Source organism: Nicotiana tomentosiformis, chromosome 4 (assembly GCF_000390325.3).
Source record: "Nicotiana tomentosiformis chromosome 4, ASM39032v3, whole genome shotgun sequence".
Lineage (NCBI taxonomy): Eukaryota > Viridiplantae > Streptophyta > Magnoliopsida > Solanales > Solanaceae > Nicotiana > Nicotiana tomentosiformis.
Window position 1 is genome coordinate 22,447,994 of NC_090815.1, and position 21,994 is coordinate 22,469,987.

General features: G+C 43.0%; 2 protein-coding genes across 2 annotated transcripts; one reads left to right on the forward strand and one right to left on the reverse strand.

Annotated features, from left to right (window-relative positions):
• Positions 1-484: 484 nt before the first annotated feature.
• On the reverse strand, positions 485-955 carry LOC138909363 (uncharacterized). Its single transcript, XM_070200558.1, has one exon. The coding sequence runs from the start codon at positions 953-955 to the stop codon at positions 485-487; it is 471 nt and encodes a 156-aa protein (XP_070056659.1).
• Positions 956-21,108: 20,153 nt separating this feature from the next.
• On the forward strand, positions 21,109-21,516 carry LOC138909364 (uncharacterized). The gene has a single exon (XM_070200559.1). The coding sequence runs from the start codon at positions 21,109-21,111 to the stop codon at positions 21,514-21,516; it is 408 nt and encodes a 135-aa protein (XP_070056660.1).
• Positions 21,517-21,994: the final 478 nt, after the last annotated feature.

The following is a 21,994-nucleotide window of genomic DNA, read 5'->3' on the forward strand; positions in this document are numbered from 1 at the left end:
GTAGTAGGTCTAGGCCAATCTTCACCGCTTCAATCTTTTGAGGATAAACATTTAATTCCTTCTCCGGAGACGACATGACCCAGGAATGTAACAGATTCAAGCCAAAATTCACATTTCAAGAAATTTGAATACAATTGGTGCTGATGAAGAGTTTGCAGAACTGCCCTGAGGTGATCGACGTGATCCTCTTGACTTCGTGAATACACAAGGATATCATCAATGAATATTATCACAAAAGAGTCGGGGAATGACTTGAAGACTCGATTCGTAAGATCCATGAAAGCTTCCGGGGCATTTGTTAGCCCGAAAGACATTACCAAAAATTCAAAGTGCCCATACCGGGTTCTAAAAGTTGTTTTCGGAATATCCTGCTCCCTTACCTTTAATTGAAGGTACCGGGACCGCAAATCAATTTTGGAGAAGAACTTAGCACCTTGTAATTGATCAAATAAATCATCTATTCTAGGCAATGGGTATTTGTTTTTTATTGTGACTTTGTTGAGTTGCTGGTAATCAATACACATCTGCAGTGATCCATCTTTTTTCTGACAAAGAGAACCATTGCGCCCCAAGGCGACACACTTGATCGGATGAAACCTCCCTCTAGCAAATCCCCTAGTTTTTCCTTTAGCTCTTTTAATTCTGTCGGCGCCATTCTATAAGGTGGAATGGATATAGGCGGCATGCCCGGCATCACATCAATCCCAAAATGAATCTCTTTGCTTTGAGGAATTCCAGGGTGCTCATCTGAAAATACATCGGGTAATTCATTCATAATTGGTACAGATTCAAGTGTAGGCACCTCAGCAGTGGTGTCAGTAACTTGGACCAAATGATAAATACACCCCTTCCTGATCATCTTCGTGGACTTAAGGTGAGAAATAAACTTACCTTTTGGCATAACATCATTCCCCTCCCACTTAACAATTTGCTCGTTAGGGAACTCAAGCCTCATGATTCTGGCTCGGCAATCGAGTTTGGCAAAACATGAATAAAGTCAATCCATTCCCATTATTACGTCAAAGTCAATCATCCCTAGTTCAATAAGATCAGCCATGGTATCCCGACCACGCACCGTGACAACACAATCCCTATAAACCCATGTGGCCATAATAGACTCGCCAACCGGAGTAGATACGGAGAATGGATCATGAAGCTGTTTCAGTTCTATCCCGAAGCTCGTAGCAACATAAGAAGTAACATAGGACAAACAAGATCCGGGATCAATAATGGCATACACATCGTGAGATAGAACAGTCAATATACCTATGAGATCATCTGGGGAAGCCTCCGCACTCTGTCGACCACTCAGAGCATAGAATCAGTTGGGTCCTCCCGAAATCTGTGCACCACCCCTAGTTGCACCATGCCCTGTGGGTGCTGAAGAGCCTCGAGCTGGAGGGGGCGTTGAAGATGTAGCAGATGTAGGATTGGATGACTGAGTTGTGCCCCTGCCTGCGCTCTGACGGGATGCACAACACTCCCTCTGAATATGGCCTCTCATTCTGCATCCATTACATACTGGCATGTCTAGATAGCAGACTCCCGAATGTATCCTTCCACACTTAGGGCTTGGGACCCTCTGCTACTGCTAGAATCTCCCTCCTGATCGTCCCTGATGGTGGGACCCCCTGCTGCCCTGACCGGGCCTAAAGCGACTCCCTTGTTGCTGACCATGTCCTGATAGCGGGGCACTAGCTGAAGACTGATCATAAGACCGGGATGGCCCTGATGATTGTCCCCAAAAGTTAATCTCCCACCTCCGAATCAATCCCCCAGGTTGCCCGCTGATCGGACCCTACTACTACTTTCCCGTTACATCCTGAGCTTTAAGTTTCGGGCCTCTGTAGCTTGGGCAAATGCCACCATATTCCAATAGTTCATGTAAAATTTTAGAGCAGTCGTAGCAGCCTCATTAATAACCAAAGGACTAAGGCCCTGCACAAATTGATGCACCCTAGTCTCCATAGTCAGCATCATATGAGCAACATACTTTGACAGGCGCACAAACTCCATGTGATATTCCCACACACTCTTTACTACCCTGTTTAAGGGTCTCAAACTCCACATCACGGGCTTCCTTTGTCTCGGCAGGCAAGAAATGGTCTATGAAGGCATACACAAACTTACTCCATCCCGCCAGAGGGCTCCCCTCCTCCCAGGAATCCTCCCATATCCCAAACCAGGAATATGCCACCCCTTTTAGACTATAGGAGGCCAACTCTACTCCTTCTGTCTCCGTAGCACGCATAACTTGGAGAGTCTTATGCATCTCATCAATGAAATCCTGAGGGTCTGCCCCAGGATCAGTACTTGTGAACACTGGAGGGTCTAACTGAAGGAACATGTTTACCCTGGAACCGGAAGAATCTCCTTGCAAGCTAAATAAGGTGGGTGCAACATTTGACCTCTGAGCCTGGGAAACTACTAACTGAGTCAGCATCTGAATAAATCCCCTAAGATCCCCATCAGAAATATCGGGACCAGGAGTTAGGGTTGGAGGTGGAACAGGTATATCGGCGGGAGGGATTGCGGCATCCTCCATGGGTGTAGGAACTGGGGTAGTCTGTTCTGGAGTAGACGAATCAGGCAGTGTGGTCGTAGGGGGATTATCCTCACCCGCATTATCAAGTAAGGGATCAACAACCACTCCTGGGTGGTATTGGCTTCTTGGCCAATTCTCGCTCTCTACTTAGGTGCCATTTACTGAAAGTTAGAACAATGCACGAGTTAGGGGAAAACAACCTCATGTTCCGCTCTATCGCACGATATAGAACAACAATGAAGGGTATCATTCTTAAATGTCCAAGTAGCCCCCTAATTATAGATGTGGTCGACAACACACCGATAAGAAGGGCTGTACTAGACATGGCTCCGAGACATCCTAGGACACATTAAAATCTTAAGCTCTGATACAAGGTTCTGTCACGCCCAAACCCCGGGGAGCGCGACCGGCGCTCAACCGAGTGAACCTGGTCAAGCAAGCCTAGTAAACCTTTCCTACCCGACTCATTTATGATCCAAAAAGGGAATGCATCACCATTTGTAAAACAGGGGAAGATCAGTTATATAAATATATAAACGTTGCTAGTTTAGTTTTCATAATATACATTATGCCATGGTTAAGTTTCCAAAATACAACTCAGTCCAACGACCACCCCAACATACATACATGACTCGCATAAACGTCTACGGAGCCTCTAAGGGTACAAATAGCAACATGACAATACCGGTAATAAGGCCCCGGCTATACCTCAAAATATGAAAACGTATACAAAAGAAGGACTACATGACCCCAGGAAGAAATGGGGCTCACCAAGACTGCTGTGATGAATGAGAGGGAGAGCACCACTATCTGCGATCAGCGCTATCTACGATGGAACCACCTACATCCATTCCAAGATGTAGCACCCCCGGCAAAAGAGACGTTAGTACTATGGAATAGTAGTAGTATGTAAGGCAAACACCAATCTTAGTAGAATGAACAGTGAAACAAAGAGAAGGCAGTCACAACAATCAATAAGTACTTCAGAGAAATATAAAGAAACATCAAGTAAGGATCACATCATTTCTAATTCAATCTTTCCATCTTTTAGGTTAATAATCTTTAGTGCCAAAGCCACAACTCATAATGCCACCGTATTTTAACAAGGAGTCAGGTCTCGGCCCGACCGGCTAAGCCATCCCAAGTGAGACATATCCATAATGTAAATCAATAATTCCAACACAAATGCCACCATGTGTACGGCATGGCGTCCGATCTCGGCCCGATCGGCTAAGCCATCTCACTTGAGACATAACCTCTTTCAATTATTCACTCAATTCACATCTCTTTCCCATCTTTTATTACATGGCACGAACAACCTCATTTATTAAATTGTTCTTGGCACTTTGGTACATTTTACAATTCAAGTCTTTCCCCTTTTTATTCGTTCAAGTAACATCATCATTCATGTCAATAAATACCTTCACATAAGGCATTTCACACATAAGGGAAGGATCTTGGAAAATCATAGTTACGTTCTCAAATAGCATGATGACATGGCAAACATCTAAAACAATTAGGGAACATGAATCTTCCAACCCCAACACACTAAGGCAAAACAATTCTAGTATGATCAAGTAAGAACTTACACCAAATATTCGGACACCAGGAGTTCGATTCAAAGAAAAAAAGAGTTAGCCATACATACCTCAATTGCGCTTCTTTGGACTCTACAAATATCCGGAACCCTTAGCAACCTCAATCTATTTTTGCAAAATATAAATTGAACCCAAAATTAGGAAAACGTTCATGGTTCTAGTTCACTTTTTATTTTTCCCACACTCTTTATCACATGTATGCAAGATAAACAACCCTCACACCCATGGACTTATTAATACCCCATTATAGCTATGTTTGAAATTAAGAGTTGGGGTGATGAAGTCTTACCTTATTGGATGAAGAAATTGGGTGCTCTACTTGAGTATTTCCAATCTTTGAGTGATGGTTGAAGATTGATTGATGAAAATTAGGCCCTCCCTCTAGAACCCTCTCTCTCACACACTAGAAATATGAGAAATGAGCTACAAAATGGACTAAAGGGGAGTTTTAACGGAATGGGGGTCGGGTTTTAAATTAAGAAAATGGGTGCCCCGACACAGGTCTGCGGTCGCATATACGACAGCATAATGGTTATGCGGTCTGCAAAGTGACCGCAAAAATGGCCCTCAAGGGCCTGAACTTATGGCCCAGGTATGCGACCAGTATTCGGTTCGCACACTCGTTCTGCGGTCGCATAATTCACCGCAGAGCTCCCTCTGCAAAAACTCAAGAGGGATTATGTGATCGATATGCGGTCGCATAATCGACCGCAAAACTGACCTCAAGTTGGCCAAACTTACTGCTTCACTCTGCGGCCATTATGCGGTCCGCAGAGTGATTATGCGGCCGTATAATGGGCCGCAGAAATGCGTTCTTCTGCAAAACATTTTCCTCTCAGTCCGTTGTGTATTGTTCGACCCAAAAAGTCCAAACCGCGGCAAGCAAGCTCGCCGCAAAGAATTTCTACTATAATAACGCACGAATCTCTCTTGGCGCCACGAAACTCTGAGTTTTTGGTTTAAATTTTTACAGGTCCTTATACGTTCTCTCTTCCATTGTGAGTTTTTGTTATTTGACATCTTGGTTATACATTGTCTCTCATTATTGAGTTATTGGTGTTAAAATTGTGAAAGTCGTTATCACGTTGAGGCGGAATTGTTATTGTTAAAACATCTTCCTTTTGAGCATTTTACATTTATTCTTGTTGTTGGTATTCTTGTACCTGTTGTGGTGGATCCGTGGGCTATTGTTGTGGAAATATTGATATTGTGGATTGTCAGCAATTTGTGATGTATGGGCACATGTGGTGCGAGTTGTTATTGTAATGTGATATTGACGTGCATGCGGCGGTATAAGGCTTAGGGTTGATGTACATGCGGCAGTATAAGGTGGGACTAATGTGCGTGTTACTTGTAGGGGAACTACGTGAAGCCACGCAGCGTCATAAGGTGGGCTAACTTGCGTGCAGCTATTTTGGGAAAGCTGTTTTCAAAACCTATTTCAAATGTAAGGCTTACGTGGCGGTATAAGGAAAGATGTTGATTGAAACTGAGAAATGTGAATACGAGGCGGTACCTTGGGTATGATTCTTGATTATACGAGGTGGTACCTCGGTTGTGATTTCATTATACATTAGGCGGTACCTCGTTGTGATTCTTGCTATTTATTTCATGTTGTAAAGAGTTTTTGTGGGAACATTTCTTGTTGTTTCATCATTTATTGTTCTAGAAGATTGTTGTCTGTATATGATCATTGTAGCCTCTTTAGTTGCTTCTTTTATGCTATTTCCATGCTTAATTTCCGGTATTAGTTCATGTTATTGTCTTGTTTCGAATCAGTTATTTCTTCACTTTCCATTACATATATGTTCTACATTTTCATGTTGTTTATTTATATCCTGGTAGGTGTCTTGACCTGGACTCGTCACTGCTTTATTAAGGTTAGGCTTGATACTTACTAGGTACCATTGTGGTGTACTCATACTACGCTTTTGCACATTGTTTTGTGCAGATCTAGGAACGTTTGCTTGTGTCGGTCATTAGAGATTATTTGTAGCTTCCTGAAGACTTCAAGATACGCCATCGCCCGCAGGCCTTGGAGTCACCTTCCCTATTTTACTTCTTATTGTATTTCTTTCAGACAGTGATGTATTAGATATTCCAGAATTATCCTATAGAGCTTATGAATCAGTTCCACTGGTTTTGGGGTGTGTATTGATGGGATTATTCAGTTATGTTTAAGTACCTTGTTAATTATATTCTTTCAATTGTTATCAAATGTTAGGCTTACCTAGTCGTAGAGACTAGGTGCCATCACGATATCTTATGGAGGAAAATTGGGATCGTGTCAGTAAGGGACTTCCCATACCGGTAGAGCATCTAAATGACAAATCGCAGTCAACCCATCCAAAATCACATCAAAACTTATCGTAATGAGTAACAGAAAATCCATTCAGTATCATGACTCTAATTGTTGAACAAAACAAAATGATAGACACGGGCTACCACTATGGAATCTCCCAACAGGGGTAAACACATAAACAGAGTACAAAAATCATGAAACTCAGCCATATAGGAAGCAAGATAGGAGTACTCACTCCGATAAGCGAAACCGAATCAAAATAAGAATGGTGCTCCTCTATACAAATCAAAACCAAACCTATAATGACACCATCTGGTATAGTGGCCTTAGCCCTACCATTGAAAGTATATCAACGGGCCGGGCCTCCCTCTCTACTACGCCCTCTACCCGCCTGTCCTCCACCCTTAACTGTCTCTGCACATGAGGTAGCAAGTGGAATAGAGCCCGTAGCCTGGGTGATCTGTTGAAATCTGCCAATCCCGAGTGTAGGACAACCTCATGATGTGCCTGGTATCACCACACTTAGAACAACCCCTCTGCGGGCGTGACTGTTGGTACTGAGTCTATGCCGGATAACCGGAATAACCGTTGTAGAAACCCTGTGCAGGTGTTGCACTAAAAGATGGCTGCCCCATATGAGTACCCTGAGGTCCCTGACTAACTGGAGCACGACGAGTAGTCTGAAGTGAGGACTGGACCGGCTGACTGCACGAGCCTTCGCCGCGATGGGTCATAGCTGAAGAGTAGAATCCACTGAATCCTCCAAAACCTCGAGACCTCTTGGCCTCCTTATTCTCCCTCTTCTCATCCCGAATATGCTCTAACCTCCTCGCAATGTCCATAAACTGCTGAAATGGAGTATCAATCTTCAACTCCCCAGCCATGCTGAATCTAAGACCATAACTGAGCCCCTCAATAAATCTACAGACTCGCTCATTGACTGTGGGAACCAAAGTAGATGCGTGACGGGTGTTGATACCTAATTTTGACCTCGTGTTCTTATATGCTTTTAAAATATCATTCCTGCATCATCACCAATATTTCATGTAATTTTCCATAATTTTTGAAGCTTTAAAATTGATTTTCTTGCATTTAAATTACTTGAATATGTATTAATTACCCCTAAAATTATTTTTATTTGCATCCACATATATGTTTCATAATATTTTTACTTCATTTCATATAATTATATTGGTATGTTTAAGCTATTTACATAATTTTGCAATAATAGCCTATATGCTATGCATAATTACAATTATTACATTATTCATGCTAAAATAGCATTTTTATATTTTTATAATGTTAAGTTATAATTTTAACCACTTTATTGCATAAGTAATATTTGTATTATTTATTAATTATTTTTATTTAAATAATGTTTTGTATTTAGTTTATAGCCCAAATTTGGAGCCAATTCCCGACCAATTCAATGGCCCAAAAGCCCACACGTTATCCCAATAACCCCCAAAGCCCAATCCAAGCGACCCATGTAATTGACCCGATCGCGACCCGTTTAAACCACCAGCCCCATTCCCTTTCTGATCATGGTTGTTGATCTCAAATGATCAACGACCCATAATAAATCTCCACCTTTCCTTATATCCCCTTACCCCAAACACTAATCTCATTCCCACACTTCAGCCGCCCCTATATCCTCTCTACTCTCTTCTTCTCTGAAAAAACCCTAGCCGCCGTAACTCCAAATCCTCTTCAAATCCGGCCCCAAAATGGAATCAATCCATGATTCCCTTACCTTATACATTATGTCATCTTGTTACTTACATGATTTTGGTATCACCTGGTACTCGCCTATTTTTGGCAAGTACCAGACCCTGAGTTATGAACAATCGTCCTCAATCTTCGAGACTTAGACGATTTTCGTCTATATACACTCCCTACCAGATTATATGGGTCCGATTTACCAAGATCCTCGGTCAATCTTTGATTTCCGTCGAACCAGGGTTTGAAATTTCAATTTTTTCCTTTACTGGTTCTATTATAGATTGCATGTGATTTTCTTTCCTTATTTTTGTTCGATTAATTATTTTCCATGTTTACTTGTTCGATTCCTACCACTATATAAGCCCTCCGTAATTTCCCCTTTAGACAGACCTTAATCGCTAAAAACACTACTATTGTTCTCTTATTCTTTCTTGTCTTGTACTACTCTAAGACTCAATCTTTTGGCTGGCTAAAAGACAAGGCCGCCGGAATTCGATTCTCGAACCTTTCTCAGTGTGAGCACTACTCGTGGTTCATTCGAAACCCTTGGGAACTCTGACGCACTGAGATTCCTGGGTTCTATTGTTCGTTTTGCTATTGACACTGAAGTGTTGCTGAAATTACTCCTCTTGTTTACTTGTTTATCTGTAACTGGTAATATACCTATGACAATTTGTCACGACCCAAACTCCCTCCGTATATCATCGTAACGACACCTAGTCTCTACGACTAGGTAAGCCTAACAAACTGCGGAAATAAAACAAAAATGAAACTAACACTTGGCAACTAACAACAGCGGATAACTGAATAACTAGTAACAATGACGCTCGGAATGTATAATAATCGATACTTTATAATACACAGTCTTCCCAAAACCCAGAACATCGTAAGTCACAAGCTATAAAAGGAAACTAGAATCTCTAAACACCAAAGTCTAACAAAAGAAGTACGGAAGCTAAATGTCATAGGAGAGAATAAAGGAGGACTCCGAGGTCTGCAGACGCGGCAGATGTACCTTGAACTCTCTGTACAGCAGCAAGCACTCTCAGCTAATAGCGGAGCTGATAAGTAGTACCTGGAACACAAAAACATATGTAGAAGAGTAGCATGAGTACACCACAACGGTACCCAGTAAGTGCCAAGCCTAACCTTGGTCGAGTAGTGACGGGGTCAGGTCAGGCCCACTGATATATAATAAATAAAGTAGGAGAATGTACAAGATAATAAGAGACTAGAATTTAAACAAAGACATAGAAAAGTAGCAACGCAGAACACACAGGGGTAAACAGCAGGGGATCTCCCGAGATACCGTCTCGTATTTCCAAAATAAATATACAGGAAGAACTCCCGAGGAACCGCCTCGTAGTCTCAAAAGTAAATGTGTAGGGAGAACTCCCGAGGACCTGCCTCGTAGTTTCAAAAGTAAATATATAGGGATAACTCCCGAGGAACCGCCTCGTAGTCTCAAACGTAAATGTGCAGGGAGAACCCCCGAGGAACCGCCTCGCAGTCTCAAAAGTAAATATGCAGGGAGAACACCCGAGGAACCGCCTCGTAGTCTCAAAAGTAAATATGCAGGGAGAATTCCCGAGGAAACGTCTCGTCGTCTCAAAAGTAAATGTGCAGGGAGAACTCTTGAGGAATCGCCTTGTAGTCTTAAAAGTAAACACAAAGCTCAACTGATAAATACCATAGTTAACAACAAGCATTTTACAGTTAAGGCTGATAAAGAACAAGGGAAAATAGGAAATCAACTAGGCATGCTTCACAGAATTAAAATAAGCAGTTAAAGCATGTAGACATTTGATATTAGACTAAACCGGATAACTACGCATATTGGGATAACTCAATTAAGAATGAAAAACATACTAATACTTATTTAAATGGTATAACTCAAATTAAAGGAAACAAATCGCTACTCACTAAAATAAATCGGATTTTTCAACAAATAGCCTGTGTATGTACTCGTAACCTCACGTACACGGCACTCACATATCACAACAATACCAAATCCTAAGGGGATCTCCCCCACACAAGGTTAGGCAAGCCACTTACCTCGAACCAAGCTCAATCAATCGGTAACAATGCCTTTTCAACGAATATCCGACTCCGAATGGCCCAAATCTAGCCAAAAAAAAATTCATACCATAAATACAACTATAAGAAATTAGTCTAATTAATGAAATCAAAGCTAAAACAAGAAATTAAAAAATCACCCCAAAACATCTCCCCGAGCCCAAGTCTCGGAATCGGGTAAAAGTCATAAAATACGAATACTCATTCACTCACGAGTCTAACCATAGAAGAATTACTCGAATCCGACCGCAAATCACCTTCCAAAACTTGAAATTTTAGTCTATGAAGTTTCTACCATTTTCCCCCAAATTTCCAACTCGAATCCCTAATTAGATTATGAAAATATCAATAGATTCATGAAATATAGTCCAATCCGAGTTAGAACCACTTACCCCAACAATCTCCTTGAAGAAATCTCGAAACATCGCCTCACACCAAGGTCTCAAACTCCCAAAATCAAAATGGGTAATCAACCCTCGAATTCCTCTTTTCTGCCCAGTAAACTCTCTTCTGCGAGCCTTCAACTGCACCTGCAGTACCGCACCTGCGGGAAATCTATTCCAGGTGCAAAAATCACTAAAGGGGGCTGGGACCGCATCTGCAGCAAGGGGACCGCATCTGCAGCAAGGGGGCCGCACCTGCGTGTGCGCGCCTGCAGAGCACTGTCCGTTTCTGCAGTCATTCACTGTGCATACGGTTCCTATAATACATCTGCGGGCATCGCAGATGCGGAAATTCCCTCACACCTCCGATCCCTGGACATGCCTCCAATCTCCGCTTCTGTGCTTTGTGTGCCGCACGTGCGATCCTGCACCTGCGGTCTCCCTGCCGTAGGTGCGAAAACACCAGTTACCTGAAGACTTCAGCAACAACAACAATCCAACTTTTGATCCGTTAAGCACCTGAAACTCACTCGAGGCCACCGGGACCTCAACCAAACTTGTAAACCAATCCTAAAATACCATACGAACATAGTCGAGCCCTCAAACAAACATCAAACAATACTAAAATCATGAATCACCCTCTGATTCAAACTTGAAGAACTTGAAACTTCCATATCCGACAATCCATGTTGAAACCTACCAAATCACGTCCGATTGACCTCAAATTTTGCTCACAGGTCATAATCAACCATACGGACCTACTCCAGCTTCTGGAATTGGAATCCGACCCCGATATCAAAAAGTCCACTACCGGTCAAAATATTCAAAAATTCGACTTTCGTCATTTCAAGACTAAATCAGTTGTAGATCTCCAAAACACAATACGGACATGCCCCTAGGTCCAGATTCACCCAACAGAGCTAACGAAACCGACAGAACTCCATTCCGGAGTCGTCTACGCAAAGTTCCGACTACGGTCCATATGCTAAGGTCTAAACCTCCATTTAGGGACTAAATGTCCCAAAACACTCCAAAAAACAAAACCAAAGCTCCCGGCAAGTCACAATTGCTGAAATAGATATGGGAGAAGTAGTTAATAGGGGATCGAGGATATAAATCTCAAAACGATCGCCCGGGTCATTACATCCTTCCCCTCTTAAAATAATTATTCATTCTCGAACAATCATAAAGACATACCTAGAGTGGTAGAAAATGAGGATAACGGTTGAGCATACCATGCTCGGTATCCCAAGTCGCCTCCTCGACTGGATGACCCCTCCACTGAACCTTTACTGAAGCAATGTTCTTGACCTTAGCTTTCTGACCTGCCTGTCCAAAATAGCCATTGGCTCCTCAACACAAGATAGGTCCTTGTCCAACTTGACTACGCTGAAATCCAATACATGAGCTGGAACACCGTGATACTTCCGGAGCATAGAAACATGGAATACTGGATGAACTCCTGCTATGCTGGGAAGAAAAGGCAACCTCACAAGAAACCTCCCTAATACGCCGCAACACCTCAAAAGGACCCACGTACCTCGAACTCAGCTTGCCCTTCTTTCCGAACCTCATAACCCCCTTCATAGGTGATACCCAACGCAAGACCCGCTCTCCAACCATGAATGCTACATCGAGAACCTTTTGATATGCATAACTCTTTTGTCTGGATTGGGCTGTGCGAAGTCAATCCTGAATCACCTTCACCTAATCTTGGGCATCCTGGACCAAGTCTGTACCCAAAAATCTGGCCTCGCCCCGCTCGAACCAACCAACTGGGGACCGACACCGCCTACCATACAGAGCCTTATACGGTTCCATCTGGATGCTCGACTGATAACTATTGTTGTAGGCTAATTCTGCAAGTGGCAAGAAACGGATCCCATGACCCTCCAAACGCCATAACACACGCACGGAGCATATCCTCTAATATATGAATAGTGCGCTCGGATTGTCCGTCCGTATGAGGGTGAAATTATGTGCTCAGCTCCACTCTAGTACCCAATTCATGTTGTACGGATCTCCAGAACGGTGATGTAAACTGCGTACCCCGGTTAGAGATAATAGATACCGATACGGCATAAAGCCTGACGATCTTACTGATGTAGATTCGAGCCAGCTTCTTGGAAGAATATGTAGTCATCACAGGAATGAAATGAGCTGACTTGGTCAGCCTATCCACAATCACCCGAACTGCATCAAACCTCCGCTAAGTCTGTCAGAGTCCAACAATGAAATCTATAGTTATCCGCTCCCATTTTCACTCCTGAATCTCTAACTTCTGATGCAACCCACCCGGTCGCTGATGCTCATACTTCACTTGCTGGCAATTTAGGCACTGGGCCATATACTCCACTATGTTATACTTCATCCTCCTCCACCAATAATGCGGCCTCAAGTCCTTATACATCTTTGCCGCACCCAGAAAAATAGAGTACCGCGAGCTATGAGCCTCCTGAAGAATCAACTCATGAAAACCATCTACATTAGGCACACATAGCCTTCTCTGCATCCTCAATACGCCATCCTCTCCAATACTAACCTCCTTAGCATCACCATGCTGAACCGTGACCTAAAGGACAAGGAGGTGGGGGGTCATCATACTGACATTCCCTGATACGACCATAAAGAGAAGACCGAGAGACCACACAAGCCAACACTCGACTCGGCTCAGAAATATCCAATCTCACAAACTGGCTGGCTAAGTCCAGAACATCCAATGCTAAGGGTCTCTCTGCTGCTGGAAGATATGCTAAACTCCCCAAACTCTCCGCCCGACGACGCAAAACATCAGCCACCACATTGGCCTTTCTCGGGTGGTACGAAATAGTGATATCATAATCCTTAAGTAGCTCCAACAACCTCCGCTGACGCAAGTTAAGATCCTTTTTCTTGAATAGATGCTGCAAATTCCGATAATCGGTGTAAATCTCACAGGGAACACCGTACAATTAATGCTTCCAAATCTTCAAGGCATGAACAATAGCTGCTAACTCAAGGTCGTGAACATGATAGTTCTTCTCATGCACATTCAGTTGTCTGGACATGTAGGCAATCACCCTACCGCCCTGCATTAACACCGCACCGAAACCAATTCGCGATGCATCACAATATACAGTATAAGACCCCAAACCTATAGGCAATACCAATACTAGGGCTGTAGTAAAAGCTGTCTTGAGCTTCTGAAAGCTCTCCTCACACTCCTCTGTCCACCTGCACGGAGCACCCTTCTGGGTCAGCCTGGTCATAGGTGCTACAATATATGAGAATTCCTCTACAAAATGATCGTAATACCCCGCCAAACTAAGAAAACTCTAAATCTCCGTAGATGATGACGGTCTAGTCCAACTCTACATTGCTTCCACCTTCTTCAGATCCACTTGGATCCCATCACTTGATATTACATGACCAAAGAATGCCACTGAGTCTAGCCAGAATTCACACTTTGAAAATTTTGCATATAACCTCTTTTCTCTTAGGGTCTGAAGCACAGTCATCAGGTGCTGCTCATGATCCTCCTGGGTCTGGGAGTACACCAGAATGTCATTAATAAACATAACGATGAATGGGTCTAGATTGGGCCAAAACACACTGTACATCAAGTGCATAAAAGTTGTTGAGTCATTGGTCAGCCCAAATGACATCACAAGGAACTAGTAGTGACCATACTGAGTCCTGAAAGCAGTCTTCGGGATATCTGGATCCCGAATCTTCAGCTGATGATAGCCTGAACGTATGTCAATCTTGGAAAACACCCTGGCACCCTATAGCTGATCAAATAAATCATCAATACTAGGCAATGGATACATGTTCTTCACTGTAACTTTGTTCAACTGGCGGTAATCAATACACATCCTCATAGAACCATCCTTCTTCTTCACAAATAAGACAAGAGCACCCCAAGGTGACACACTGGGTTGAATGAAGCCCTTATCAAGCAATTCTTGTAATTATTCCTTTAACTCCTTCAACTTAGGAGGAGACATAAGATACAGAGGAATAGAGATAGGCTGAGTGCCCGGCAAATCAATCCAAAAATCAATCTTTGTCGGGCGGCATGCCCGAAAAATCAGCTGGAAATACATATGGAAAGTCCCTCACTACTGGAACTGGCTCAACTGTAGGGGTATCAATACTGACATCTCTCACGTAAGCTAGATACGCGTCACACCCCTTCTCCATTATTCGTTGAGCTTTAAGAAATGAAATAACTCTGCTGGGAGTATACTCTAAGGTACCTCTCCACTCTAATCGTGGTAAACTTAGCATAGCCAGCATCACGGTCTTAGCATGACAATTAAGAATAGCATAATGAGGCGACAACCAGTTCATGCCCAAGATAATATCAAAGTCTACCATGCTGAGTAATAATAAATCGGCTCTGGTCTCAAAATCACTAAGAGCAATCAAATACGACCGATACACGCAGTCCACAACAAGAGAATCTCCCACAGGAGTAGACACTTAAATAGGGGAACTCAATGAATCCCGAGATACACCCAAATATGGGGCAAAATAAGAGGACACATAGGAATATGTAGAGTCTGGGTCAAATAATACCGATGCATCTCTATGAAAGACCGGAACAATACCTGTAATGACAAAGTTGGAATCAATTGCCTCTATATGAGCTGGAAGAGCAAAATATCTGGCCTAGCCTCCTCCTCTAGTGCGACCTCGACCTCCCCGACCTCTACCTCGAGCTGGCTAAGGAGGGAGGGCGGTAGCTGGTGCTGGAATCATAACCTGAGGATGTGGTGGCTGAGAAGTCTATGGAGGTGCACCCCTCCTAAATCTTGGGCAATCCCTCACCATATGGCAAGTTTTGCCACAATAAAAACAAGCTCTCGGAGAGCGTGATTATTGTGACTGGCTAGGTCCAGGTCTGCTGGACTAGACGCTAAAAGCACCCTGAGCAGGAGGCATACTAGATACTAGCGGTGCATAATAAGTGGGGTGGAGTCCCTCAATAAACCGACGAACCCTCTCTCTAACTGTGGCAACCAAGGCCGATGCATGTCGGGCCATATCACAGAAGTGGGCTGCATACTCTGACCCAGTCATAGCACCCTGGCGCAGCTCCTCAAACTCCGCACGCCATGAGTCCCTGAGGCTCTGAGAGACATACTCTCTCAAAAACATGTCCGAGAACTGACTCCATGTATGTGAAGTTGCCTCATCCGGACTACTAAACTCATAAGTATGCCACCACTAATAGGTTTCTCCTCTAAGCTGGAAGGCGGTAAAAGAAACCTTGCTCGTCTTCGCTATGCCCATAGTACGGAGAATATGATGACATTCCTCCAGAAAATCCTGAGCATCATCAGTAGCCAATCCGCTGAAGGTAGATCGGAGGTACTTCTTGTACCTCTCAAGTATGAGCTGCTCCACCTCAGAAGCGATTCTCCTAATCTCGTGCTGAACCGGAGCTACCGGCTGCATAGGGATGAACTCTGGGGCCTGGTCAACCTGGACCCTCTACACAGGAATGCGGGTTGAGGGAGTCTGTGCGCCTCCCCAGGCTTGAGATGTGGCAGGAGCAAGTGGAATCAATCCAGCCTGAGCTAAGATGTCAAACATACTCAAAAACTAGGCTAGAGTCTCCTGGAGGGCTGGTGCAGCAACAGGTATCTCAGGTGACTGCCCTCCAGCTGGACCTACTGGGGGCTCCTCTGTAGCAGCTTGTGCGGGTGCTTTGGCTGCACCGTGTAGACGTCCTCTGCCTCTACCCCGGCCCCAGCCTCTCGTGGCTCTAGCAGGGGGCGCGCGTGCCTGGTCATCAGATCCGCATGTACGTGTCCTCACCATCTGTTAGAGTCAACAAATTTCGCATAACAAGGAATCAAAGAAGTATAATTTTTCCTAGCAGTTCCAAAGCCTCCCGAAGATAAGTACAGATGCCTCTGTACCGATCCGCGAGGCCCTAATAAATCGGCTTGTGACTCACGATACCTATGAACCTAGAGCTCTTATACCAACTTGTCACGACCCAATCTCCCTCCGTATAACGTCATGACGGCACCCAGTCTCTATGACTAGGTTAGCTAAACATATTACGGAAATATAACAAAAACGAAAGTAAAACTTGGCAACTAACAACAGTGGATAAATAAATAACAGGTAACAACATCGCTCTGCATGTACCATAACCAATACTCTATAATACACAATCTTCTCAAAACCCGGAACATCGTAAGTCATAAGATACAGAAGGAAACTAAGTTTCTATATGCCAGAGTCTAACAAAAGAAGTATGGAAGCTAAATGTCCTAGGAGAGAATAGAGGGGGGACTCCGAGGTCTGCAGACGCGAAAGATGTACCTTGAAGTCTCTGTACAGCAGCAAGCACTCTTAGCTAATAGCCGGGCTGATAAGTAGTACCGAAATCTTCACACAAAAATATGTGCAGAAGAGTAGCATGAGTACACCACAATGGTACTCAGTAAGTGCCAAGCCTAACCTCGGTCGAGTAGTGACGATGTCAAGTCAATCCCACTAGTATATAATAAATAAAGCAGGAGAATGTACAATATAATAAGAGACTAGAATTTAAACAAAGAGAACATAGCAAAGTAGCAACGCAAAACACACAGGGGTAAACAACAGGGGATCTCCCGAGATACCGTCTCATAGTCACAAAAAATATATGCAGGGAGAACTCCCGAGGAAGCGCCTCGTAGTCTCAAAAATAAATGTGCAGGGAGAACCCCCGAGGAACAGCCTCGTAGTCTCAAAAGTAAATATACAGGGAGAAATCCCGAGGAACCCCATCGTAGTCTCAAAGGTAAATGTGCAGGGAGAACTCCCGAGGAACCACCTCGTAGTCTCAAAAGTAAATGTTTATGGAGGACTCCCGAGGAACTGCCTCGTAGTCTCAAAAGGAAATATACAAGGAGAACTCCCGAGGAACCATCTCGTAGTCTCAAAAGTAAATGTGCGGGGAGAACTCCTGAGGAACCGCAGCGTAGTCTCAAAAGTAAGCACACAGCTCAAGTGATAAATACCATAGTTAACAGCAAGAATTTTACAGTTAAGGCTGATAAAGAACAAGAAAAAATGGGAAATTAACTAGGCATGCTACACAGAGCTCAAATAAGCAGTTAAAGCACGTAGACATGCGATATTAGATTAAACAGGGTAACTACGCATATTGGGATAACTAAATTAAGAATGAATAACAGACTAATACTTATTTAAACGGTATAACTCAAATTAAATGAAACAAATCGCTACTTTGTAAAATAAATCAGATTTTTCAACAAATAGCCCGTGTACGTACTCGTCACCTCACGTACACGGCGCTCACATATCACAACAGTACCAAATACTAAGGGGATATCCCCCACACAATGTTAGGTGAGCCACTTACCTCAAACCAAGCTCAATCAATCGGTAATAATGCCTTTTCCATGAATATCCGACTCTGAATGGCCCAAATCTAGACAAAATCAAATTCATACCATAAATATAACTATAAGAAATTAATCTAATATATAAAATCAAAGCTAAAGCAAGAAATTATAAAATCGTCCCAAAAGGTTTCCCCGATCCCACGTCTCGGAATCGGGCAAAAATCACAAAATACCTCCATTCACTCACGTGTCTAACCATACAAGAATTACTCGAATTCGACCTCGAATCACCTTCCAAAACTCAAAATTTTAGTCTATGAAGCTTCTACCATTTTTACCCAAATCCATCGCAGATACGAAAATCACTAAAGGAGGCTGGGACCACATCTGCGGCAAGGGGGCCGCACCTGCGTGTACGCGCCTGCGGAGCACTGTCCGCTTCTGCGGTCATTCACTGCGTCTGCAGTTCCTATAACGCATCTGCGGGGTTCGCAGATGCGGAAATTCTCTCACACCTGCAATCCTTGGCCACACCTCCAATCTCCGCTTTTGTGCTTTGTGCGATCCCGCACATGCGGTCTCTCCGCCGCACGTGCGAAAACACTAGATGCCTGAAGACTTTAGCAACAACACCAATCCAACTTTTGATCTATTATGCACCCGAAACTCACCCGAGGCCCCCGGGACCTCAACCAAACATACCAAACAATCCTGAAATACCATACGAATATAGTTGAGCCCTAAAATCACATCAAACAATGCTAAAATAATGAATCATCCTCCAATTAAAACTTAAAGAACTTGAACCTTCCAAATTCGACAACTGATGCCGAATCCAACCAAACCATGTCTGATTGACCCCATATTTTGCACACAGGTCATAATCAACCGTACGGACCTACTCCAACTTCCGGAATTGGAATTCGACCCCGATATCAAAAAGTCCACTACCGGTCAAAATCTCCAAAAATTTGACTTTCGCCATTTCAAGCCTAAATCAGCTACAGACCTCCAAAACACAATCCAAACATGTACCACCACTGCACCATCCCGGGCTCACAGAGTTCCTAGGTAGCCTGGCAAATTAGCATGATTTATTTCCAAATTGTTTTCAGCATTTAAGACCTTTTCAGTATTTTCATTGAAATAATTACTCGAGCCATCGAATCGTACTTGTTGACATTATAAAGTTTTATTAATGCATTACTATTTTTCATATTTATTATTATTATTCTACATTCTTTTCAGCATAATTATTACATATCCTGATGAACCTACGACTATGACATGTAATGAGACAACGCAACATAAGGACAATGATTCAGAAGATCTGGAGGATGATATAATACATGAGGAAATCGTCAAAGAAGAAGAGAATTTTGAAAACAAACCAAAGTCTAATTTGGAGGAAACTAAGGTCGTTAACTTAAGGGATTATGAAACAATCAAGGAAACTCGCATAAGCATCTATCTATCACCAACAGAAAAGTAAGAGTATATCAGGTTTCTAAAGGAGTATGAGGACATCTTCGCAGCCCTACGATGATATGACTAGTTTAAGCACATCCATAGCAGCTCACAAGCTACCCACCAATCCCATCTGTCCACCGGTAAAGTAGAAGCTCAGAAAGTTTGAGTCGGATATGAGTTTGAAGATAAAAGAGGAGGTCACCAAGAAAATCAAAGCCAAGGTTCTCCGAGTGGTCGAATACCCGACCTGGTTAGCCAACATTGTGCTAGTTCCAAAGAAAGATCGAAAAGTTCGAGTATGTGTCAATAACGAGATCTAAACAGAGCGAGTCTTAAGGATGATTTCCCGCTACCTAACATACACATACCGATTGACAACTGTGCCAAGCATGAACTCCAATCCTTTATCGACTGTTTCGCAGGATACCATCAGATTTGGATGGATAAAGAGAATGCCGAAAAGACCGCCTTTATCACACTATGGGGAATATATTGTTACAAAATGATGCCGTTTGGTTTGAAGAATGATGGGGACACCTATATGAGGGCCATGATGACTATCTTCCATGACATGATACACAGGAAAATAGAAGTGTATGTGGATGATGTTATCATCAAATCTAAAAGGAGTTTGGATGACATAGTAGACTTGAAGAAATGTTTTGACCAGCTTCGAAAATACAATTTGAAGTTGAATCCTACAAAATGTGCCTTCGGAGTCCCTACTAGAAAGTTGTTAGGTTTCATCGTCATCCGCCGAGGTATTGAGTTAGACCCGTCAAAAATCCAAGCTATCCAAGATTTGCCATCGCCAAAGAATAAGGAAGATGTGATCAATTTTCTAGGGTGCCTCAATTATATCAACCATTTTATAGCACAATCAACAGTGATATGTGAGCCAATCTTTAAAATTCTAAGGAAAGATGTTGCAACAAGCTGGACTGAAGAATGCCAGAAAGCCTTCAAAAAAATCAAGGAGTATTTATCCAAACCGCCCGTGTTGGTCCCACCAGAACCATGAAGACCCCTGCTACTTTATCTATCTATGTTGGATGGGGCCTTTGGTTGCGTTCTAGGACAACATGACGACACTGGAAGGAAAGAGTAGGCGATATATTATCTGAGCAAGAAGTTCACACCTTACGAAGCCCGTTACTCTTTGTTGGAATGGACCTGCTGCGCTTTGACATGGATAGCCCAGAAGTTGAGACATTATTTCTGTGCATACACTACATATCTCATATCAAGGATGGATCCGCTAAAATACATCTTTCAGAAAATCATGCCTACGGGTAACTTAGCAAAGTGGAAGATATTGTTGAGTGAGTTCGACATCGTCTATGTAACTCAGAAGGTAGTCAAAGGGCAAGCATTGGCGGATCACTTGGCAGAAAATCCCATAGATGGAGAATACGAACCATTAAAAACGTATTTTCTCGATAAGGAGGTATCATTTGTAGGAGAAGATATTACCAAGGTATACGACGGTTGGAGGATGTTCTTCTATGGAGAAGCAAACTTCAAAGGAGTGGGTATCGGAGTTGTCTTAGTGTCAGAAACCGATCAACACTACCCGATATCTGCAAAACTCAGATTCTCGCGCACCAACAATATGGCATAATACGATGCCTGCGTCTTAGGACTCAGGTTAGCCGTCGACATGAACATTCAGGAGTTGCTGGTAATTGGAGATTTGGATCTATTTGTACATCAGGTTCTAGGAGAATGGGCTACTAAGAATACCAAAATATTGCCATACTTACATTGTGTACAAGAGTTGATTAAGAGATTCACAAAGATTGAATTCAAACATGTTCCAAGGATTCAGAATGAGTTTGTAGATGCATTAGCCCCCTTGTCATCCATAATACAACATCTGGACAAGAATTTCATTGATCCAACCCCAATAGGAATTCATAAGCATCCAGCTTATTGTGATCATGTTAAAGAAGAGTTCAACGGAAATCCATGGTTCAATGATATCAAGGGAAGGGTATTTCTGGATGACTACGAAAACAAACTGCATGAAATATGTTCAAAGGTGTCACCAATGCCAGATACATGCTGATATGATAAGAATGTTGCCCAATGAACTCAATGCAATGAGTTCGCCCTAACTTTCTCTGCTTGGGGAATGGATATCATCGGACAAATCGAACCTGCTACTTCAAATGGACATAGGTTCATTCTGGTGGCTATAGACTACTATACAAAATGGGTTTAAGTCGCATCCTATAAGGTTGTAACTAAGAAGGTCGTAGCAGATTTTGTTCGGGACCGCATTGTTTGTCGATTTGGAGTACCTGAATCAATCATTACTGATAATGCCGCCAATCTTAACAATGACTTGATGAAAGCAATGTTTGAAACATTCAATATCAAGCATCGAAACTCTACAGCATACAGGCTGCAAATGAACTGAGTTGTAGAGGCCGCCAACAAGAACATCAAGAAGATACTAAGGAAAATGGTGGACAACTACAAGCAATGGCACGAAAAGCTACCATTTGCTTTACTCGGGTATCGAACCACAGTTCGCACATAAA

What these genes read in the sequence shown, in the direction of transcription:
- LOC138909363 (XM_070200558.1), bottom strand. Translation starts at nt 955, where the DNA reads ATGAGGCTTGAGTTCCCTAACGAGCAAATTGTTAAGTGGGAGGGGAAT.
- LOC138909364 (XM_070200559.1), top strand. Translation starts at nt 21,109, where the DNA reads ATGAACATTCAGGAGTTGCTGGTAATTGGAGATTTGGATCTATTTGTA.